The sequence below is a fragment of the Abramis brama genome (assembly GCF_963993115.1).
Source record: "Abramis brama genome assembly, chromosome: 3".
NCBI classification, from domain to species: domain Eukaryota; kingdom Metazoa; phylum Chordata; class Actinopteri; order Cypriniformes; family Leuciscidae; genus Abramis; species Abramis brama.
In genome coordinates this window covers 18,359,916-18,383,813 of record NC_139965.1, presented here as the reverse complement: position 1 = coordinate 18,383,813, position 23,898 = coordinate 18,359,916, and the positions used below count along the sequence as shown (strand labels likewise).

Below are 23,898 nucleotides of genomic sequence, written 5' to 3'. Positions count from 1 at the left end.
GTGTGAGAAATTAAATGTTACTCACATTTAACACAAATGAAGCATTAGTTGACTAATCGAATGAACTGATTTGATCAACTTTTATCGAAGGAAAGAGAGGCTTGATGCTACAAACACCCATAGAGGGACTGTATGCGGTTTGTTTGGTGTGAATTCATATAGAATTTATATAGAATGGGAAATACTGACAACATGACAGCATGTATTTAATCCAAATATGTACACTTCTACTCAAAAGTTTGGGGTCAGTATTTTTTTTTAAAGAAATTAATACTTTTATTCAGCAAAGACCCATTAAATTGATCACTAAACACATTTATAATGTTACAAAAGATTGCTCTTTTGAACTTTCTATTCATCAAAGAATCCAGGAAACTTAATTGTCAACACAAAGTACAGAGCAGTGTTGCACTTGTTCCTTTGTATGACAAAATGACAAAAATATGTAAATGAGAACAGCATGGGACACTGGGATATATATTGTTAAAATACAGTATGTAAGCAGCACTGATTAGAAGAGAAAACAGTTGCAAAGTGCCGACAGTTGGTGCTTGACATCATCTAGCGACATTTCGGAGCCTTTGCAGCCATTAGCTACTTTCCATTGAAAATAGCTGGCAACATGGGTACAGAAGCACTTGAGCTGAGGTCAGATGAGATCTCAGCTCCATTATTTTTCTTTTGTAAAAGCTCTCTTCTTTTCTTTGGCAGTCTCAAGAGGAAAGTCCACATGGAGCCGATTCTTGGAAACCCTGTCATTTCTTTTTTTGTCCTCCATTTGTTGTCCTCAATGGCATATTCCACTGTCGCTCTGCGATTCACCGTGAACACAGAGTCCCCTCGCACTACCGCGGTAAACAAAGCCCCCTTACTGTTCTCGTACTGCCCGGGCATGGCCATCCACTGACCTGAGGTCAGATTGTAACAGTCTATCATGCATTTCAAAAAATCATCAGATGGCCCGTTCCTCATGACGTACAAATTGTCCCTGTGGCCCACCATGCAATGACCGTAACTTTGATGCCGAACAAGTGTTGTGATTAACATCCATTCATCCTTGTTGGCTATGTACTCATAAATCTCAGTAGCGTCTTTAGGTCTCCAGAGGCATATGAAAAGTCTTCTCATGGCTTTGGCGCAAGCGACGGTGGTTGCAGGTCTTGGCAGATTGGCAGCAAAGCTCCAGGTGTCCGAAGAGACTTTGTACCTCTCCACAGAGGACATTATGTTCTTTTCATACTCTCCACCAAGGACAAAAAGGTCGCCCACATGGCTAACAAGGGTGCAGTTGTAGCGAAGTTGCCGAGGGCTGGAAAATGTGCTCCAAGTGTCAGTAGATACATCATAGCAGAAACCAGACTCCACGACTTTATTGGTAATATTATAGACTCCTCCAACAATGTAGAGCTTGTTGTCTAAAACAGTAACTCCTGCCATGGTGGTGCTGGCGTTGAGAGGCAAATGGGTGAGAACCTTCCAGTCTTTCTCGTCCTCATCAAGATAACAAACAGTCCTCATGAAGTCCTGCAACAGCTTGATGGTTGGCGAATGACTACCAACCATGATGTACGTACTAGGAACAAGAGGCTCTATATATTCAATCAAATCCTCTGGCAAGCCCTTCACATCTTCTTTGAGGTCTTCATAAATGTCTCGAATGAACAAAGCTGCACTCCTGAAGAGCTTCAATAACCCAAAGGTCGCCGCTGTGTGATACATAAGAAGGCAGTTGTCTGAAGTGATAATGTTTATGAGGTGCTCAGTTAGAAGCTCTATGTGAAGGAACGCAGTACACTCGATGGCGTCAACAATTTCATCACCGCTCAGCATGGGTCTTTCACTATGCATCACACGGAGGGCGACCAGGAATCCACGAGCGCTCGGCACCTGAAGACAAACCTCATCCTCCTGGCATTCCTTCATGCCAGACTGGAAAAGCGCTCGAAAGTATTCACAATGCTCCTCCAGGAGGCTTCTGTCCACCGTAAAAACACTTTCGGCAAATTTCACTTTCACAGTTTTTCCCATGAAACCCATTGGCTGGTAAACCGCCTTCCTTACGTCGATCTCTGAGCCAGCACAGTTGCTTGTCTCCATCGGGTTACCTCCTCTCATTTTCATCTGAACTCCAGAGAAATGCCCACACAGTCAAACCTGTCTGTGAAGACATTCACAGCACCATTGACTGTCCATGGTTCTAAAGTGACAGTGTCGAAGCAGATGCACTTGACTTGAGTGTGCAGTGTTTGTATTACTAACAACTACAAGAATAGAATCAGCTATACATAGAGGTGAAAAGTATGGTCGCATTATGCTGCTTGAAAGCAATGGCAGATAGCCACCGCCGTAGAGGGCAGCCGTCATCATGGTTATTTATTACCTTTTGTTCTTGGCAGGCATGAAAAGCAGGCTGAAAATTTCATCTTCTCTCTTTGATGAACAGGTGAACTGCCCAAAGCTGTAACAATGGTATGCCTGTAAGGGTCACTCTTTGTTGTGGGTCAGCATTCCAGGTGAACATGTGACTGCTTAAAATAAAATAAAACCAAGCATGGGGGATGCTCATTTCAAAACATAAGCTTGCAGATATAGTAGACCAGTTTAATTGCTATCCTGTGACTCCAAATTTTACATCTTTGAGTAAAGATCGCTATTTATCTTACTTTTACTGAGCATATGTGGACACAAGCCCAAATAGCATAGACTATAGCCTACATCTAATTCTTATTTTTTAAAAATAGCAGCCTACAAATTCATTGAAATATATTTCAATCCTTAAAGCAGTTTAAATGCCCTAAAACTCTAAATTGTAATACACTGTGTGTTTGTGTTTAACAATGATAATTCCTAATTTGAAGAATTTTGTGAACCGTAAGAAACAGTGACGTCGAACATCGTGTCTCGTGACCGATTATGAAGGAAATTGACAAACGCGTTTGAACGTCGTAAGCAAACAATTAATCATAATTTTTCATCAATTAATTTCTTACATTTGGGTCTTTTCAGTACTTTTTAAAATATAAAACGGTAGCCTACCGTTTATTTGAGCAACGGCGAAATTAATGAGGCCGGCCATTTCCTGGCGAAATAGTCAAGGCTGCATCATGGCAACAGTAGCGAGCACTTTTCGTTCATTTCCGACCATTTTTGAAATAACAAATTATATCATTTCGTTTTAGATTTAAACATCACAAATAAGCGTGTTTTGTTTTAAAAGTATTTAAGTCGTTGCTACAGGTAGTCAACCTCGACGTCAAAAAAAGTTTCCCCTGAAAAAGTAATTGAGTAGGGGAGAGGCGGGACGATTGAAACGCGGGACGGATGAAACACTGAGATTTCCTTGAAAACCACTCACGTCATGTACGTCAAATTTCGTCAGCACGTACAGCACGCAATGCCTAACATACCCGCGAAAACATTTCTTCTTTACGTCGTGTCGTTTTGGAGTTAAAGCCGCAAAGCTGTTTTTGAATGCGGTGAGTGAATTATTTCGTGCGGTACTTTTTTTGGACTGACAAGTTGGATTTATTGTTTCATGTGCCATTGTAATGATAATACGGCAGGTGTATTAGTACTGCAACACACCCTTAAGTGTGCAATATCAGAGTTTTTTAGTTTAAGAGCAAAATAGGTTTAAATGACAGGATGCGCTGTCGGGACGGTTGAAACAGTGTTTCAACCGTCCTGCACGTTAAACCTGGTCATAGCCTATACTGTTCATAGATTCATATACTTTTTCTAGACTTGTGTTTCTTTTAATGCAAATTAATTTTCAATTACGCAACACATGCTATCTCTGTAATAATCATCGATTGTCCAATCTTCAATATTCAATAAATTTAATTTATCGTCTTCTGGTTGACCTCGTTTTCTTCATAATAACAGGCTATTCAACTAGCAAACACTCAATATGACTCAAGGAAGAAATGTAAGAAAATTAATTGTAAACTGATTTGTCTGTCTTCGTCAAAATAGCCTGTTAGAAAGATTACAAAATGCGCATAGGCTTATCGCCTATTGTTTATTGGGCGACAGAACAAAATGGTTAATATGAACCTTTAAATGAAAATAAATTACAAAATATGTTTGTAACAATATGTACATAAGTTACTTGTCAGGTGTTGTTCACAAAAATAAGCATTAGATGAATAGTTGCCATTTAAACTGTTATGTTTCATCCGTCCCACCCCTGTGTTTCAACCGTCCCGCACAGGCGGGACGATTGAAACAAAGCACAACTCCCGTTCAAAGTCATATTTTCCTTAAATCATTCTATATTTGTACCGAATAACACATGATACTAAGAGAACACATATGTGAGTTGTTAATCACAAAAAAATAAAAAATCTATCTGTAACCTAATCTTAGAAAACGACATTTATCTGAAAAGTGTTTCAACTGTCCCGCCTCTCCCCTAAAGCGCACACTGTTAAAGGGAGGGAAACTAATTTATCAAACGCGAATTTTACAATTGCTGTAGCCTACAGTATGAGCTTTGAAGATTATTTTTATGTTCATGGGAGGCGGATTCACTGGATAGATTCATTCCGTCATGTGCTCCAGCCCACCGAACCAAAATATTCCAGCATTATTTACTTCACTGTTCATTCCCCTCTCGCAACATCCTCTTCGACTGCAAGAGACTTCCAAAGCACAGAGAAAATAAGAAAATACGCTACCAATCTCGGACAAATGTTTTTTTGCGTGTTTGTAGAAATGTCGTGTATACTGAAGTATAAGGCGAGCCAGCTGTTTTGCAGAGAGCTCTGGTGAGAAATCAGACGTCAGCATCATCCAGGTATGAACTCTCAGAAGATCAAAGCACATGTATACTGTGTGTCTAATATGGACTGCGTGATTCGGATCTTCTTCTTCATGTGTTCATTCTTCTGTCTTATCACTTCTTCAGGATGTCTCTGATGTTTGGGAAAGCAAGAACGTGCAACATTGTCACAGTTCCTGAGCATGAGCCCTCGGAGTGTAACATAGTGATTTTAGGAGCTATGGGATCTGGAAAGTCAGGTATGATTAACATACATTGCAGGGGAATATCTTCGTCATGTTCATAATCACAAACACTAGTTAATGCACACTGAAATTGTCATTGCACTTTGTTCCTGGTAGATTTGTTCGCAAAATCAAGGTGTCTTTGATTTTTAGGGAAGACTTATACTGATGTGCCTTGATTGCACTGTAAATCGTTTTTAATTTGTATTTCCCCATATATATTTTCATATCTGAGTGTAATTGAAATGACTGATCTGATTTATTTTATAAATGAATGTTTTAAAAAAGTATATGTTTGCCTGGATAACATATAGAGATTTAGTTTTAAGACGACAACTAAAACAGCAGAACTTTCCCATCGTCATGCTGGGATGCTCTGTTATGTAATTGAAAATATTTCTGAACTTAGACTTACAGGAAGTTTGTCTGTCCCCCCGCAGCACTTACTGTGAAATTCCTCACAAAGCGCTTCATCAGTGAATATGACCCAAACCTTGGTGAGTTTCCCAGCTTTACTGTTGTCACCAAGGATGTAACCAAATATTGAGGGGATCGAAGGTAAAAGTTTAAGAATCGGTCAAATTAGAAAATACTGAGTACAATAATGAGTGATTGAACATCTGGAGGGGATGTGTACCTCTCTACGTCTATAGTGGTTCTAGCCCTGGTCACAACACATTTGAAAGTGATTTATCAATCAAACAGATAATTTACCTTACTGAAGCATTAATGCTAACTTTAGTTTAATATATATATAACCAATAGGAACCCAGATGGATGACTTTAAAACTTAAAAGGGTTTTACTTAGAGACATAAAAGTCCTTCATTCTCATTTTCATTTTTTTTTTTCTTGGAAGAAGATGAAAAGTTGAGGCTTATACTGACAGCTTTAATGTTACTATAATGACAGGTTTTAGCATTCAACATTTTAAGACCTGCAGGCTTTGCCAAACCACTTTAAGAATTTGTCTTAAAGGGTTAGTTCACCAAAAAATGAAAATTCTGTCAGTAATTACTCACCCTCATGTTGTTCCAACCCCGTAAGACTTTCGTTCATCTTCGGAACACAAATTAAGATATTTTTTATGAAATCTGAGCCAATAGTGAGCCTACGTTCTGACGTACAACCCAGAAGTGATGCGCTGTACATGAACTCACTCACAGGCCCTCACAGAAGAAAATGAATAGTTGAATAAAGTCGTTATTTTGGGGTTTTTTTGGGCACAAAAAGTATTCTCGTCGCTTGATAAACCTAAGGTTGAGCCATTGTAGTCACTTGGACTATTTTAACCATGTCTTTACTAACTTTTCTGGGATGGCATATCGATTACCTAGCAGCCTATGAAGGATCGAGACAGCTCTCAGATTTAATAAAAAATATCTTAATTTGTGTTCCGAAGATGAACGAAAGTCTTACGGGGTTGGAACAACATGAGGGTGAGTAATTACTGACAGAACTAACCCTTTAAGTCTTTTTCCAACACCATTTAGTTTTTTTCAAATTTGTCATTTGTTCTATCACATTTACATCTTGTTCAAATTAAATTATTTCATGAAATCATTATATAAAATAATCAAATTTATAAAATGCACATGGATGGCAGGAAGAGAAATGTCCTGTTTTATTTTGAGAAGAACTGGATGAAAAGACCTCATCTGGAGAAACTTTAAGACAAAACACATTATGCAACTATCATGTAACTTGAGCTGGAGTGAAATGTTTAATGTTTTAGTGAATACCAGTTCTTTTGGTTAGTTTCTTTCAAAAAAACAAACATTAGCTTCTTTTACACATTACATTTTCAGAAGATACTTACTCTTCTGAAGAAGTTGTGGACCAGCAGCCGGTTATAGTCAAAGTGATGGACACGGCTGATCAGGTAATGATGTCCATTTGTCTCTTTTGAGAATATTCTGCTTTATATAGATTGCCACCTGATATTTGCATCAGACTGATCTCCTCATAATGCTTGGTGTTTTACTTTCATGTAATGGAAGTTTGTTGTATAACCTTGGCAACTTTACAGTATGCGAACAAATCTGTCTTTATTTAAATCAGGATGGACCAGTCAACTGTGAGCGCTATTTAAGCTGGGCCAATGCCTTCATCATTGTCTACAGCATTGACAACCGGAATAGCTTTCAGGCCTGCCAACAGTACATAGAGACTGTGACCCTTTACTCAAAAGGCCTGCAGCCAGACACTCCTGTCGTTCTTCTAGGCAACAAAGTGGACATGGAGAGATACAGGTGAATTAAACATCCTTCCTGTTAGATCTTTTTCAAACTCGTACCCTCATATACCCTCAATCACTATTCCCTATTACTCCACTAATATAGTCGACGAGTGAGTGAATTCTGACACTGAGTGCGCCAGAAGGGCTGCCGCTTTTGCATAGTTTGTGCTTGCTGTTTAATAATCATTTAAAACTTAGCAAACTGGCAGCTCCAGTAGTAATGAAAAGATTTATCTTAAACTCTGTTATGGAAACAAGCTAGCCTGACGTCGTCATACTCAGATTCTAGTCAGAATGTGAGTCTGATACTGCTCCATTGGGCTGTTAATGTGATTATGGGGCGTGTTTCAACCGAACCAGGAAAGAAAATGCCTCTGCACTCAATTGGATAGACCTACAACCAATCAGAGCAACGGAGTAAGTGATGTATGTTGAGCGACTTCTCAACGGTTCGTTGATGGCGGTTCTCCGTTCCTCTTTAACAGCCATCTTTGTTGTTAACGAATTCAACCCAAGCGCTCTTTGGTGACGTTACTGTTGATCATCTGTCCATCATCGTATAAAGCCAATTTGATTGGTCCAAACAGCTCTGGTTCGAGCATAGTTGCTCCACAACGGATCAAGTCCAGACCGAACTTCCCGACCTCAAATGTTGTGGGCGGGGCTAAGTTCGGCTGGGATCCAGGCTAGAAACAAGCTACCTTAATTAAACAATTTAATAACCAATTAAAAAGGAATTTATACCTGTATGACATTACGCTGTACCCACATTGGACCAGCTGTTTGGAAAATGGATGGATGGATGATTCAACTGTGGCGCCATCTTCTGGCGAGACGCGGGAAATCATTCTGCTCAACCCTCACAGTGCATTATGGGTATTCTCTAGCCGTTGGTTGTAAATCAGTTGTACACTCGTTATTGCGGTGCATTATGGAATTGAATGAGTGCCCTTGATAATATTGACAATGGTTTCGGACACCACTACAAATGGCTGTCCCCTCAAATAGTGCCCTATTTAAGGGTATAGGGGGCAGAGGCGGACAGAGTATACAGCTTCATTACTTGAGTAAAAGTACAGATACCCCTTGCTAAATTTTACTCAAGTACAAGTAAAAGTACTACAGTCAGATGTCTACTTAAGTAAAAGTACTGAAGTACTTGTTTTTAAAAGTACTTGAGTATCAAGAGTACAAGAGTACATTTTCTAAATATTGCATTACTACTGCCACAGTGCTTACATTGGTAAACACAGCAAACACTTGAAGCGAAAACTATCATTAACTTGTTCAGAAAATTGAAATAGTCTGGCGAGGTGGGGCCACAGGTTGGCACATTCCCGGGATGGACCTGCTGCGTCTTCATCCATTGTTTCGTCCATGGGTTCGTCTCTTATCTAAATCTGACCATGGAGTTGACTTTGGCGGAAAGCTGAAGGTGATTGCTGACAGGCTGTCCCAATCAGTGGCGCCTGCACAATCCAATCACGTTTGAGAGGGAAACAACAAATTGAGGGTTTCCGAGATTTTTCTTTTTTCCTTTTTTAATTTTTTTTTTTGAAGAAGTAATGGGTACTCACGGTTATGGATAGAAATGTAGCGGAGTAAAGAGTACAATATTTGCCTCTCAAATGTACTTGAGTAAAGTCATGAGTACTCCCCAAAAATGATACTTGAGTAAAGTACAGATCCCTCAAAATTGTACTTAAGTACTGTACTCAAGTAAATGTAGCCTACTCCGTTACTGTCCGGCTCTGATAGGGGGTGATTTCAGACGCAGCCACAATGGTTTGTCTTATAGGGGACCTATTGTGCACTTTTTCTTTATTTTATTTTGGGGTCTACTTTTTCAAAAAACACATTATTTTCACATATTTTACATCGTTTCAGCACCTCTCTTCCCAGTCTTTCGGTTACCCCCTGTTAGTTCCTGTCACTGTCTATATGAAGTCCCTTCTTTTGAAAAGCGCATTGTGCTCTGATTGGTCGGCTGGAGCAGTATGTTGTGAGTGATTGGTCAACCGCTTTGAACATGTTTCGGAAATGTCTCTTACCATACCTGCGATTTTCAACACACCACTAATGCAACTCAGCCAGGCCTCTGCCTCTTTTTTGCGTGTGTCTTGGGCGGGAATTATGTAAACGAGGAATGTTTTGACGTGTACATTCTGGAAGAAAACTCAAGACTTGAGGCATTTCAGGGAGTTCAGAAACAGTGACACTGATATAGAGAATAACTGACTTTTGAGTGACTTTGTGTTTGTAACTTTGCAGACCTTTTTCATGCTCAAACAGCAACATTACACACTATTGAAAGTTCAAAATGTCAACTGACCCCTTTAAGCACAAATCTTAAACAGCCAAATCTCAGCCAAATCTCAGTTAGTCGGAGTGGGTGTTAGTCAAAACAGTAACCAAACATAGTAAAATAGTGCATTTACATATTTGTATGAATGTCCTTTTGTTAGTTTAACTGGAAGAACATATGACCTGTGACTAGCTATATTACAGCAATTATGCCCTGTACTACCGCAAGTTATTTAGATTTCAATCTTTCACGATCCTAAAATGTTTAAGTAAGGATTTGATTGGTCCAGGAAATGACCATTTATTGCCTTTTTATTTTCCTTTCATTATGCAAACACAGTGCATAAAATGACCAAATAACAGCTGGACTCAATCAATTCTATCTATTTATGTAACTACAGATTTATGTGTGCTTTGCCAGCCGTGCTTTAAATAAATGTTTAACTGCTCATCCCCAGTTTTTTTCTGCTGTGCCATTCCTATTACCATAGAGACTTTCCTTAACCCTTTATTGCACAATTTTATCTTAGGGTGCAGTTATCATAAGCACTTTTTATTTAGATTTTAGATCTTTATTCCTGTGATGCAAAGCAGTGTCACATTATCCTTCAGAAATCATTCTAATATGCTGATTTGCTGCTCAAGAAACATTTCTTAGTATTATTATCAATGTTGAAAACAGTCGTGCTGCTAGATATTTTTGTGGAAACTGATCATTTTTTTAGGATCCTTTGATGAATAGAAAGTTTAAAACAACAGCATTTATTTGAAATGGAAATCTTTTGTAACGTTATGTCTTAAGTGTCGATTTTCATCAATTTAATGCGTCGTTGCTAAATATACTGTATTTATTTCTATAAAAAAATCTAAACTTTTGAATGGTAGTTGTGTAAATAAAAAAAATCTATTTAATTCATCTGTTATTTAAATAAAAAATGTCTTATAAATTTATTTGCATTCTTCTTTTACATGTATTTATTATATTATTAGCCTATTTTATTGACTCATTTAACTACACTAATTATTATTTCCAATAATTTAATACATTTTTAATACATTTATTTTCATTGTTACACATCAGGATTCATGAAAAGGATCCTATATATATTATAATTAAGAATTTATTTTTGATTTTTAGTAAGAGGTCCATTTTACGTAAGAAAAGTCAATCAAATGCTTTCATAATGCATGCATTTAAGAGTTAAAACATTTGTGCAATAATATCTCTCTCTCTCTCTCTCTCTCTCTTTCTCAGACAGGTGAGCAAGGCAGACGGCGCAGCCCTGGCCTCGCGGTTCGGCTGCCGGTTCTTTGAAGTTTCCGCCTGCTTGGACTTCCTTTCCGTTCAGCACATCTTTCACGAAGTCGTTCGGGAAGTGAGGCGAGAGACAGATAGGAGTATCCGTCCGCTCTTCATCAGCGAGGACAAGTCCGCGATCAGCCTGTCCTCTGCTCCTCCCCTCACCGCCTGCTATAAAGAGCTGCCCACGCCAGCCACCGCAAAGCTTGTTACGGTGAAGTCCTCCAGAGCTCAAAGCAAACGCAGAGCCCCCACGCTTACACTGCTCAAGGGCTTTAAGATCTTCTGATGTGATGCTGCCCTCTTCTGATACAGGAGAGGATCTCTTCTGATACTGAAGGAGAACAACGTCTCTCACATAGGCCTACTTGAGAATGCAGTAACTGTATGAGAATGGACAATGTATTAAATATAGTCTATCAGAGCTCCAATTAATGTCTTTGTTAGCACTTCTGATGTTACTGTTATAATTTAGTTTTGTTTTTTGCACCACTATTATACTTGTATTTTATTGTGATAAAAACCATTTCCACTTTAATTTCCAAGGATTCATGAGGACTTTTTTTTTTTTTTTTACACAGCAGAACATAAAACCTAATTATCCACAGAATTCCAAAGAAAGTTTCAGGAAATAAACACATTTATTTGTGTTTGTTTGTGTTAAACTGTAAAAAAAAAATGTCATATTGATTAAACATATATGTGATTAAACATGGTATAATTACCAAGTTTATTATGTTGCATCTCACCAAGTGAGATCGAAGCGAATAACTTACTATGCTTTGTTTGGGCTGCAAAGAAAATATACAGATTAAATATTTGATTTAATTCATATAATATAAGTTTGTAAGGTACAATATTATGGTTTGAAAAAAAAAATCAGTAATTTTCAAGTTTCAGCTCATGACCAATTCTGATGCATTTTCACACACACAAACATTTTTTTTTCCATTAATTTTGTTATAACAAATAGTACAACTTGCCTTTTGAAATATACACTATAAAACTGAATATATGTGTGAATATATTGACACTGATTGTTTGACCCAAGGTTATAAGCATATATTTTGGACTAGGGAAACCATGAGTAATATGCAAACATAGGACTATATTAAAACGCAATAGCCTCAGATGAAGTTAGCACTTGGGGGGAGTTTTGGGACAGAGTCTCCTCATCTGTGTTGTGGACGTCCTGTTCACCTTCCCCCTCCGATACCGGTTCAGGATACAAAGTAGACACGTTTCCGTCCTTCCAGGTCACCACAATTTCTCCAGGCTTCATTTCCTCTGAGGCTTTGCTGTTGGTTGAAGGCTCTTCCCAATCTCTGTGGCTGTTGTGTGTTGTGATGTGTTCAGATGAGATGGAAAGGCTGTTCTCCTCTTTGACCTGTGTAACCTTATCAGTGATGATGACCTGCAACCCCTCCATTTCAGGGTTCAACTCTGTGACTTTTGTGGCTGCTTTGTACTTGGCTATTTGCTTCCTGTTCCTGTATGGGAGACATGGAAGTTATGGAAGAATATTCCATATATATATCTACTGTGTATATATATATATATATATACATATATATATGTATGTAATATATGTATATATATATATATACACACACACACATATACATACATGCATACATATATTATGGGGGGCTGAACAGGAAATAATTATATGTAAATCTGAATATATAGATACAAATCTGAATATATAGTTATAAGCCTGAATATATAAATGTAAATCTGAATATATAGTTATAAATCTGAATATATAAATGTAAATGTGAATATATAGTTACAAATCTGAATATATACTGTACATGTAAATACGAATATATAGTCACAAATCTGAATATATAAATGTAAAGCCTGAATATTTACTTATAACTGAGTATTTAAATGTAAATCTGAATATATATATAGGTATAACTCTGAATATATATTTATAAATTCTGAATATATAGTTATAACTCTGAATTTATATGTAAATCTGAATACATAGTTATAACTAAATATATATTTATAAATTCTAAATATATAGTTATAACTCTGAATAAATAAATGTAAATCCGATTATATAGTTATAACTCTAAATATATAGTTATAACTCTGAATATATAAATGTAAATCTGAATACATAGTTATAACTCTGAATATATATTTTTAAATCCTGAATATATAGTTATAACTCTGAATATATAAAAGTAAATCCGATTATATAGTTATAACTATATATATATATATTCAGAGATAACTATATATATATGAATATATATATATTCAGACTTATAACTATATACAAATGTATTATTTATATATTCAGATTTGTAACTATATTCAGGCTTATAACTATATTCACATTTGTATCTATTTATTCAGATTTACATTTACATTTAATTATATCCTGTTTGGCCCTCCCATAATATATACACACACACACACACACACATATATACATATATATTCTGAAGACGTCCCGTGTTCAAATAATGTGCATTTATAGTAACCATAATTGGGTTACTATAAAACTGCTGTTTGTTACCTGTGGTCATAATGCTAGTTTGTACTAACCTATTAGCCATCATGCCCATGACCAACAGCATAGCACCAATCAGAAGACCCAGAAAAGCAAATGCCAGCATGCCAAACTTCCATGATGTTGCTGTAAAACAAGAAAAGGGCATTGGACAGTCTGTGAGTATTACTGTGATACAGCCACATCCAAGTGTGCACTTAAGCCATTTCATGGATGGGGAAATTCAATTCTGTAAAAGTGAGAAACTAGAAAGACTTTAAGTGCAAGCTTGGCACACTCACGGTCCTCTGTGCGGTAATACCACTGTAAAAACTTCATCTGTGCCTCTGTCATTCCCTGTGCAGGCGGCTCTTCGGCAAAGTCAAACCCGTCGTCCTCTGAATCACTGTCTCTTCTGGATCCTGTGAGAAGGAGTGAAGATGAGATTTATATAGCATGAGACCATAAAGAGTCGGAGCGAGGAAGGTCAGTGGAGTTTCTTTTCATATTCTAAAATGTGGCAGAAATCGCTTTACACTCTTGTGATTGTGAAGCCAGAAATTGTGACATTATTGTCAAGCACATTCCCTCTATAATTCACATTACTTATGCAATAAATAAATACAGTGCTGGTCAGAATTATTTGCCCCCTTGGTAAATATGATCAAAGATGGCTGTAAAAAATAAATCTGCATTGTTTATCCTTTTGATATTGATTAAAAAAAAATGCAAAAATCGAACCTTTCATTGAAGTAAAATAATTGAAAATATGAGGAAAATCACATTATGAAATAAATGTTTTTCTCCAATACATGTTGGCCACAATTAATTGCACCCTTTTATTCAATACTTTTTGCAACCTCCTTTTACCAAGAGAACAGCGCTGAGTCTTCTCCTATAATGCCTGATGAGTTTGGAGAATAACTGATAAGAGATCAGAGACCATTCCTCCATACAGAATCTCTCCAGATCCTTCAGATTCACAAGTTCATGCTGGCGCTTCTTCTCTTCAGTTCATTTTCTATAGGGTTCAGGGACTGGGATGGCCATTGCAGATGCTTGGTTTTGTGCTCAGTGACCCATTTTTGTTTTTATTTTGATGTTTGTTTTTGGATCACTGTCCTGTTGGAAGATCCAAACATGGCCCGTTATAAGATTTCTAGCAGAGGCCGTCAGGTTTAGATTTTTTATCTGTTGGTATTTGATGGAATCCATGATGCCATGTATCTGAACAAGATGTCCAAGACCTCTGGCAGAAAATTAGGCCCACATCATTAAAGATACAGCAGAGTATTTCATTTTATACATGGGCTACTTTTTTATCCCTGCATGAACCAAACTCATATTAAGTGTTTGCTGCCTAAAGGCTCTTTTTTTTGTTTCATCTGTTTAATACTGAAATTATATATATTTAATAATACAATAATATATATATATATATATATATATATATATATATATATATATATAATATATATATATATATATATATATATATGAAGAGTTCAGATGCAAAAGCCTCTAAGTGCCATCTGAAATTTTCTTCTAGAATGTTCATTTTTATCAAGCTCGTATATTTAAGTTCAGTAATTTCACTTAAATGGCAATGCAAATTACCTATTAATTGTCATTTAAGTGAAATTACTTAACTTAAATACACAAGCTTTATAAAAATTATCATTCTAGAAGAAAATTTCAGATGGCACTTAGAGGCTTTTGCATCTGAACTCTTCATATATATATATATTGATCAGTGATACATTAATCAAAAGTGACAGTAAAGACAATTATAATATTACAAAATATTATACTAAATACTATACTAATACTATACTATTATACAAAATATATACTAAATAAATGCTGTTCCTTTGAACTTTCTATTCATCAAATAATGAAAAAATATAATGGTTTGAAATATTTAGCAGCACAGAGGTTTTCAACATTGATAATAATCAGAAATGTTTTTTAAGCAGCAAATCGGCATATTAGAATGATTTCTGAAGCATCATGTGACACTGAAGACTGCAGTAATGATGCTGAAAAATTAACAAATTCTTAATATATTACATTCATATTTTTGATTAAATAAATGCAGATTTGGGAGTGTATGTCTGTCAACCCGGATAAAATGAACGTGACAATGTAGACACATAATTCAGACAAAGAATCAAATAATTCAGATGTTTTTTCGGCTTCTACTCACTCAGTTTGTTCTGGCAGATATCAGCCGCATCCAGAGATTTCCAGATGTGGTGTTCACCCCTGTTCAGTTTGAGGTTTCCTCTCTCTGAGCTCAACGCCAGGGCATTTTTCAGGCTGATGAGCTGTTGAGCTTTGCACTGCCATTTGATATGTTGACCAGAATCACAGCTGATGGTCTGGACTGGGTCGCTATGGATGGAAGAGAGACACCTCAGGGTGCCTGTGTTTATTAGGAACCCGTGATCGCTCCACATCCACTGCTGCAGGACTGAGTCCAGACTGCATGTCTTTAACTCAACTCCTCCTTCAGCTGAGTCCTCCAGACACAGGTCTTCCTTAATGTTGTGGATCGTGAAGCTGAATGTGCCTTGAAAAAAAGATTATATCTGTGAGACATTATGATTAAATCATACAAATCATACTTTTATATCTGGAAAATGAGAATGAATGGGGATTTTGTCTCGCACATGATATAATTGAACCAATAATATATTACTGTATTTTTGTGATATCATATGGTCTGTAGTTCACCCTGAATCTCTCAAAAATCAGTCAAGGTCACATTTCACCCCAATATTAAAATAATATTTTGCATCAAGTAAATGAAGCCTATTTTAAGGGCTATTGCACTTATATAAGTAGCTTTGAGAGGAGCTCTGCTGTCCAACTTTTTCAAACGATTAGTTGGAAAGCGCAGCGACCTCTGTTTTTAATGTCATATTTGTATACTGTCGAGCAAGCAGAGGTAAACTAGCGTATATAGCGCTGGCAAATCTGATTTATTCTATTGAATCGATTCGCCTTAAACGGTCCTCTCTCTCACACATGTAGCTTTGGAAAGTCTGATTCATCCTAGTGAATGAACATATTCAATGATTCGAGTACCATATGGCATTTCGGGTCTGTTTTGTAGCTATTTAATTCATCAATATGTCTAATTATAATTAAGTATTACCAGTTAAATATTCCAACAGTATTTTTTTTTTCATTTAAAAGCTAAATCTCCCATTGTTTTTGTCCCAGACAACTATGGCCCTGATAAAATGTGTGAGTGAGTGAGTGAGTGAGTGAGTGAGTGAGTGAGTGAGTGAGTGAGTGAGTGAGTGAGTGAGAGAGAGAGAGAGAGAGTGTATGTGAGAGTGAGTGAGTGAGTGAGTGAGTGAGTGAGTGAGTGAGTGAGTGAGTGAGAGAGAGTGTATGTGAGAGTGAGTGAGTGAGTGAGTGAGTGAGTGAGTGAGTGAGAGAGAGAGAGAGAGAGAGTGTATGTGAGAGTGAGTGAGTGACTGAGTGAGTGAGAGAGAGAGAGTGTATGTGAGAGTGAGTGTGTGAGTGACTGAGTGAGTGAGTGAGTGTGTGTGAGTGACTGACTGAGTGAGTGAGTGAGAGAGTGTGTGTGAGTGAATGAGTGAGATAGTGAGTGAGAGAGTGTGTAAATAACTGAGTGAGTGAGTGAGTGAGTGAGTGAGTGTGTGTGTGTGTGTGTGTGTGTGTGTGTGTGTGTGTGTGTGTGTGTGTGTGTGTGTGTGTGTGTGTGTGTGTGTGTGTGTGTACACAAAAATTAGAGGTCCAGCCTATTTCACCAAGGTCCACTCAGAGATTTCTGGCCTCGCCACGGCCCTGCTCATTTGTTAACTTTAGTTAAATGCATTGGCTAACATAAAGTATTATACTTGTGGCTAACACAAGTATTTTTACCTTTGTTAATGTTAGTTAATAAAAAAAGTTAATGTTCATGTAAGTTCATAGTGCATTAACTAATCAGATACAACTATATATATATATATATATATATATATGTATGTATATATATATATATTAGAGTGGACTGCATTTCTCAGAAGTGTTGTAAGCCTGTAGATCATTGAAATATTGTCACCAAGTCTCTACGATCAGGCTTCTAATGCTTTTGGGAGACACGGCCCTGGACATATTTCTGACAGGATTTGTAAGATTCAGAATATTTTCTGAGGTTAAGAGTGTGCTATACCAGGCCATGTGAGAAATAACGCTATCCACAGCAACAGCAGCATCGCCTCTGTAATACTGAGTCTGCTTAAACACAAAACACAATGCAGAGGTCCAGGACATGTGTTAATACTTCCAAACATATTCAAAAACAACATATCAAGTTTCGTGAGAATTCCTCCCCACACATACACACACAATATCTGAAAGATGCCTTTGTGCAATATTTTAAACTTTCCTAATGAGAGAATGAGATATCATGCCTTGACAAAAAACAGATGTCGAACCACACCTCAATGTTGAAATATTTCCTTTCCGCAGTTTATTCTTTTATTTATTACTGTAAATTCCTTAAATCATATTTTCATTCCAGCTAGTTTTGTTTTACCACCTTAATCAAGATAGATTTTGTTTTTTTATAATTTTTTTTGGTCCTTATACTTTGAATTTTTTTTGGTCCTTATACTTTGTAGTTTTATGCATTTGTTTACAGAAAATCAATTACAAGTCATAATGTTAAATATGTACAATATTATATTACCTATTAACTGTAACCCCCTTTTTGAGCATAGATCAAGTGTAAAAACGTTTTCTGTAAAGCAACTGTACTAAATGATTTTTTATTTTATTTTATGCAAAATGTATATTTTACAAAATAATTTGGACTCTAAAATTGAGACAACCAAAGCTATATGTCTAACCAAGTTGTGTTCTAAATTTGAAGTTTATATCATAAAAATTGAGCCTGCTAAAAGGTTCAGTGCCTCATTTATGAATGAATGTTGAGCGTGAATGCTTTTGAATTATAACTAATTTAAGATGTTTACTGTTATGATATAGGAAAAAAATGCAATAAAAAAGGGTCTCGCTACTGTAAGCATTATTGTAACAAAAATGTTGAGATGCATTACAATAGTGATTCTCATCAGCAATTTCATCAAGACATGAATAACCCAATGGCTCACTTAGATCACAGAGCTTCTGTATGAACTATGCTTATTAATGGGGACATGTATAAATTGAACTCACCTGAAGTGCGCAGCTCCAGAGGCAGACGTGGGACAGAACAGAAAGAATGATTATGCACATCTTGGGAACGCTTTACTACGGCAGAGAGTTTCCAAAGTTCAAATGGGAGGAGATACACTCATGTAATTCCTCTCCATTTTATAGAGCAGTTAGATTTATTTTATGAACTCAGAGGTGAAAGTTTCAGATGATGATGATTTGGGAGTTAGTTAGCAGCAAATATTATTTACATAATTAGGTGAAGCTGAAGTTATTGAGTGTAGGCCTATGTATATTTAGTTTATCGTTTATTTTGTAAAAATCTTGGGCTGAAATAGGACATGTTTATGTAGGCAGGAAATACAGTATTAGAACTAGGCTATCTTGAGATGCAATAAATGAATTAACAAAAGTCATTCTAGACACTGTTTATGATTGGTTGCATTTCTGTACCAGGGTTTTTTCTCTCTCAGTGTTTGTATAGCCTTGCTCCAGCCTTGCCATGTTAGTACAGCAGAATACAGATGAGAGGGACGCAGTCTTTGACTCGTCGGTCAAGTATCTGTCACATGCCTCTATGTTTGCTAGTGTAGACAGAGAGGTGGATTTTATTTCTTTATAGCAAATGACTGGAGCCGGTCAGGGTGAATGAACTAGGTGTCACTTTCATTGTTGCAGAGGTGAAGCGATAAACGCCATTCCTCACAATTATACTAAGAATGTTTTCCTTCAGGTGGTCCAACATGTTTTTTATGTCTTGAGCTCATAATGTAATAACGATTTTCCAATGTAATGATGATTTTTCACATAATGAATAGGTTATTGTGTGAGAAATGTACATTATGAACAAACTTATAATGTAATCACGGTTCAGAAAGTAATACCAGCACGTAATGTATAAGTGAAACAATGACTACAATAGGCTATAATCAGTACAATATATTATCTTTCAATCTAATAAATTTGAGCACAAAATGAAATAATAGATTTATGTTAAATAATCTATTAGCCTACATTAAGAGTAAAGTAGCCTAATTAAGCTACGATAAATTTGTTTTGATTTTGACATGCTCCATTATTTTGAGTCACTTTAACCCAGAAATACATTTTAAGATTACAAATAAAATCTTTCTTTCTTTCTTTCTTTCTTTCTTTCTTTCTGTAACTTGTATTAAAGTTAAGTATTGCTTGCTTAACTTTTGCTCCGTGCTGCCATTGGCTGAATCAGGTAACGTGATCTAACACACACACACACACACACACACACACACAGGATCTGTCCCAAACGGGACCCTAAGCACTCGCGGTCTTCCTACGAGTCCGCACTTTCTTGACGTAACGCCGCTTTGACTGCAGCTTTGAGCGCGCTTCAGTGCAGGCTCTGCAAAAGTGCGCATCGAGGGCGCATATCGACCGCATAGGGGGCGCTCGCGAACACCCTTCTGAAACCTAATGACAAATGGGACACCCTCTCGTGGACTTAACGGACGCGCGCAAGACCCAAAGTGCATATGAATTAAGTGTTTCCATTTGGGACAGGGCAACACACACACACACACACACACACTAGGCTAATGAGTTTGAATAAGTAGGCTATGTACTTCTTGACCACTAAAATGTGTTTTTTAATGTATTATTAAATGAACTTAGTAGTATACAATATATTATACACCGAATGTATATATTAATACAAAAAAAACCTGAATTAATTAGTCAATCAAAAAACTGTATATTCATTAAAGATATGACAAGTCTTTCTTGCTTTCTTATTGACAATGTCCTCCAGACTGGTGCAATAATCCTTCAGTCTTCTGAAGAAAATGAATACAATTTGGTCAGATCCTGACCATTTCTTCTTGTGTATATGACATTTTCCCAAAATAATAAAAATTTGTACAATAAAAGTAAAACATATTATTATTATTACTTTCAATGGAATAATGTATATATCCAAAATATTTAATTTAATTATAACATTTGTTTTCCTACTAATGAAACTTTCCACATCCACCCATAAAAAAAGTAGCCTATATACAATTACAAAACAGATATAAAAACAAATATCACATGAATAATCAATGTCTAAATTAAACCTCTCTAACACACTTTTAGCTGGATTATACCATGCAACATTTTAAATCTTAACATCTTTTACTTTATTATTTTAACAGTATGCTTCACAAATACACCAAGCTTTATTCCAGTTTATATTTCTAAATACACTGGTCCACAATGAGCTTTTATGAATATAGCTGTTTCACCTGTTAAAATATTCCTAATATGTTTATTAGTACAACTGTGTTTCAGAATATCAATGTCTCCTAGAAACTTGCTGTCTTTAACATATATTGCCTCAGAAGAATCACTTCCACAAAATTATAATAAAGATCATTACCATTTGAGTTTAAAAGTTGTCTAACTAATATAATATTATTTTCATACCAACTATTATAGAAGAGAGATCTATTTTTGAATGCATCTATTATTCCAAATAATATATTTATTTGGGGAAAAATTGTGCTTAAACACCAGTATCCAGGCCAATAAAGCTTGTATGGAATTTAGCTAATTTCACAGGCAGTTTATCCTATTTTAAAATCACATCTCAACAAAAGATCTATCCCACCCAACAAACACGTGTTTTGGAAATGTATACCACATACTATAATTTTCTTTCATGAATTTAATAAACCAATTAACCTTGAATGTATTGTTTAAAGTTTCAAAACAAGCACAGATAATCCACCTTTGTTGTTTTGTTTACATAAAATGTCCTTTCTCAAATAATGTCTATTCTGGATATTCCTCCATAAAAAAACTCCAGAAAACTCTTTAATACAATTAACCGCTCTCATTTTTGAGAAAAATAGTATATCGTCAGCCAATTGACACAATTTATATACTCTTTCAAATACTCTGCTTAATATGTAGTAGGGCCATAATTTGCGTCACTAATAAGTATGAATGTGTAAGCTGGGCTGCGTTCATCCCCGACAAAACGTTGCACAACGTTTTTTAAACAGAAACGGTGATGCGTTGAACACACTGTTCTGATGACGCAAGAGTTGCAACTATGGCAGCCGAGAAGACAATTCTTTGTGTTCTTTGTGAAGAATTTTCGGAGCCTGATGAAGTCGGTATAAATATGTTTAATACTACAAAATATGCCCGATGTTACAGTTACTGCACTTGCCACCCAGAACAAAAGAGAACATCCCAAACGAGTGAAAGGATTGCTGAAACTGAAATGGAAGCACACATCTTACCTAATTCAGACTAAAACGCATCTATTTAGCCTCACATACTGACTTTATTTGTAGTTCATACTGTTTTAATACCCTCTATTTTCTTTCTCATTTTTAGGAAAAGCACTTAATTACCATTGTTTATTTCTATACCAAATGTCATACACTTGCAATGAAGCTAAAAATATAAACAATTACATCATTATGTTGATATCCTATATTTTTACAATAAAACTTACGACAAACATGTCTTCCAATATCCTCAGTTGTTGCGTATAGGCTACCGAGCTGCATCGAACACATTTGTAAATTACTTTCCTTGAACCCATTGTGCGAGTTCACTTTAATACCGCGTGCTTTATATAGGCCTACATGTTGCTGCTGATTGGACTGCAGTTCTGACACACCCACCAAACAAGAGAAAACGTATCTCAAACCCCGTTGCACACCGGTGCACGCCGTTTCCAGGAAACATGACGTTCAACCCGGAAACCGTAGCAAAACGTTGCGCACCGTTTTGAACTTGAACGTGCCCCTGGACGTACTACTGTCATCATCATGTGACCAACCAGTGTCAGTTACATTGCTTCACTGCCATTCACAAATCCTCTCCCGTGGCCTCATGGGATAGTAAGTGACCATTTTAGGCCTATGCACACTTCAGAATCTAACCCAAAGCAGGTCATCCGTGTACTTTTTGCCTATACTCTTTTATGCAGGGACGTGCACAGGAATTTTGAGGGGCAGTTGCTCTGACCTGAAAAAAGCCCCCCCCCCCCCCCCCCCCCCCCCACCTCCAAAAAAAAGGGCTATATGAAGGACTGAGAATTACAGGGTCTTTATTAAAATACTGTATATATACGCAAAGAAGTAAAACACTGAAATACAGCACTCAATCACCTTAATAACACAGATTTGATCAATAATAATACCACTGACGATTCTGATTATCGATCCGATTCTTTAACGATTCTTCTTGATAGCACTGTGTGGAAAAATGCAGTCATATGCTTTTTAAAAAAAACAAGAGGTTTTATTTATTTTAAAGCTTAAGCTTGAGTAAGCAAACTGTACTTTTTATGTAATTTATGTAATAAATAGAACCTTATTGTAAAGTGTTACTGATTAGTTATACACCGATTCAGACGTCTCCTGAGTTCACTGCTGGAAAGAGCAGTTGTTTTAACCATTCATTAAAATGAATCGGTTCAAAGGAGTCATTAGTTCGCGAATTGGACGTGTCATGCGCGCTGTGTGATTATCCCAGCAGTTAGGACATGGACATCCAAGATTTGTGTCAACACAGAAAACATTTCATCACTGGATAGTTTTTTTCGTTTGATTAAAGTGTTGTTTTATGTCAGCTGAATGTCCGGAACGCTTTTCAGAGAAGATAAGGCAACTTATTTAGCACAATTCACACCCAGCGGTAATTCAGGAGAGAAAAAAAATCTCAGAATGCTCCACATGAAACTTTTGGTCTCCCGACCTTTTACCACCGTGTCGATTTATTTTGATTAATATGTGCGAGGGAGAGAGAGAGCAAGACAGCGCTTAGTTTGGAGACGGTCTTGTTTACACTTTCGCCTGGCTCCGAAGAAAGAGAGAGCGCGCGCGCAATCGGGTCTCTCTCTCTCGCTCTCTCTCTCTCTCTCTGCTCGTTCTTTCAGTTAAACATGCGCTGTCACAAGCGCAGCAGTTCATCTACATTACTCACCGATCAAATAAGACTTTGGCGGGACAAAAATTCACTTTGGCGGGCGCTAAAACAAGTTCAATGCAGGAAAATTCATGCGTGAATTAAACTGAGTAGTACATGACCATGCACTCGCACAAATGCGACCACATACAATTTTTAACTCGCACATTCTCAAAAAATGGTCACAGTCTGGAACCCTGATGATGATTGTTCGTTTGTTATACATCACAAACTCACTTTTTCCGAACACGTTGAGTCTCACCCGACAACCGCGATAATCTCCTTCTAGGGCCGCTAATGCAGGCTCAGCTCAGGTGCCGGTCGCGTGCAGCGCTGCAGCCACATAAACAGAGTTTGCCCTTCCCCTACTGACTTTCACTTTCGGTGCCCGAATGGAATTGAATGAGGCTTTGCGATT

At 36.8% G+C, this 23,898-nt stretch overlaps 3 protein-coding genes across 3 annotated transcripts; 1 reads left to right on the top strand and 2 right to left on the bottom strand.

Annotated features, from left to right (window-relative positions):
• Nucleotides 1–194: 194 nt before the first annotated feature.
• kbtbd13a (kelch repeat and BTB domain containing 13a) lies at nt 195–2,198 on the bottom strand. Its single transcript, XM_084109393.1, has one exon. It carries the CDS (start codon nt 2,119–2,121, stop codon nt 595–597), a length of 1,527 nt encoding a protein of 508 aa, XP_083965519.1. The 5' UTR covers nt 2,122–2,198; the 3' UTR covers nt 195–594.
• Nucleotides 2,199–4,454: 2,256 nt separating this feature from the next.
• rasl12 (RAS-like, family 12) lies at nt 4,455–11,784 on the top strand. The gene is made up of 6 exons (XM_084107791.1): nt 4,455–4,798; nt 4,910–5,022; nt 5,448–5,504; nt 6,815–6,888; nt 7,068–7,258; nt 10,805–11,784. The coding sequence occupies exons 2-6, from the start codon at nt 4,911–4,913 to the stop codon at nt 11,136–11,138; spliced, it is 768 nt and encodes a 255-aa protein (XP_083963917.1). The 5' UTR covers nt 4,455–4,798; nt 4,910; the 3' UTR covers nt 11,139–11,784.
• LOC311078789 (uncharacterized protein) lies at nt 11,551–18,626 on the bottom strand. The gene is made up of 6 exons (XM_084107790.1): nt 18,558–18,626; nt 17,551–17,612; nt 15,565–15,930; nt 13,661–13,780; nt 13,415–13,505; nt 11,551–12,339 (listed from the first exon to the last, which is right to left on the bottom strand). The coding sequence occupies exons 2-6, from the start codon at nt 17,591–17,593 to the stop codon at nt 11,961–11,963; spliced, it is 999 nt and encodes a 332-aa protein (XP_083963916.1). The 5' UTR covers nt 17,594–17,612; nt 18,558–18,626; the 3' UTR covers nt 11,551–11,960.
• Nucleotides 18,627–23,898: the final 5,272 nt, after the last annotated feature.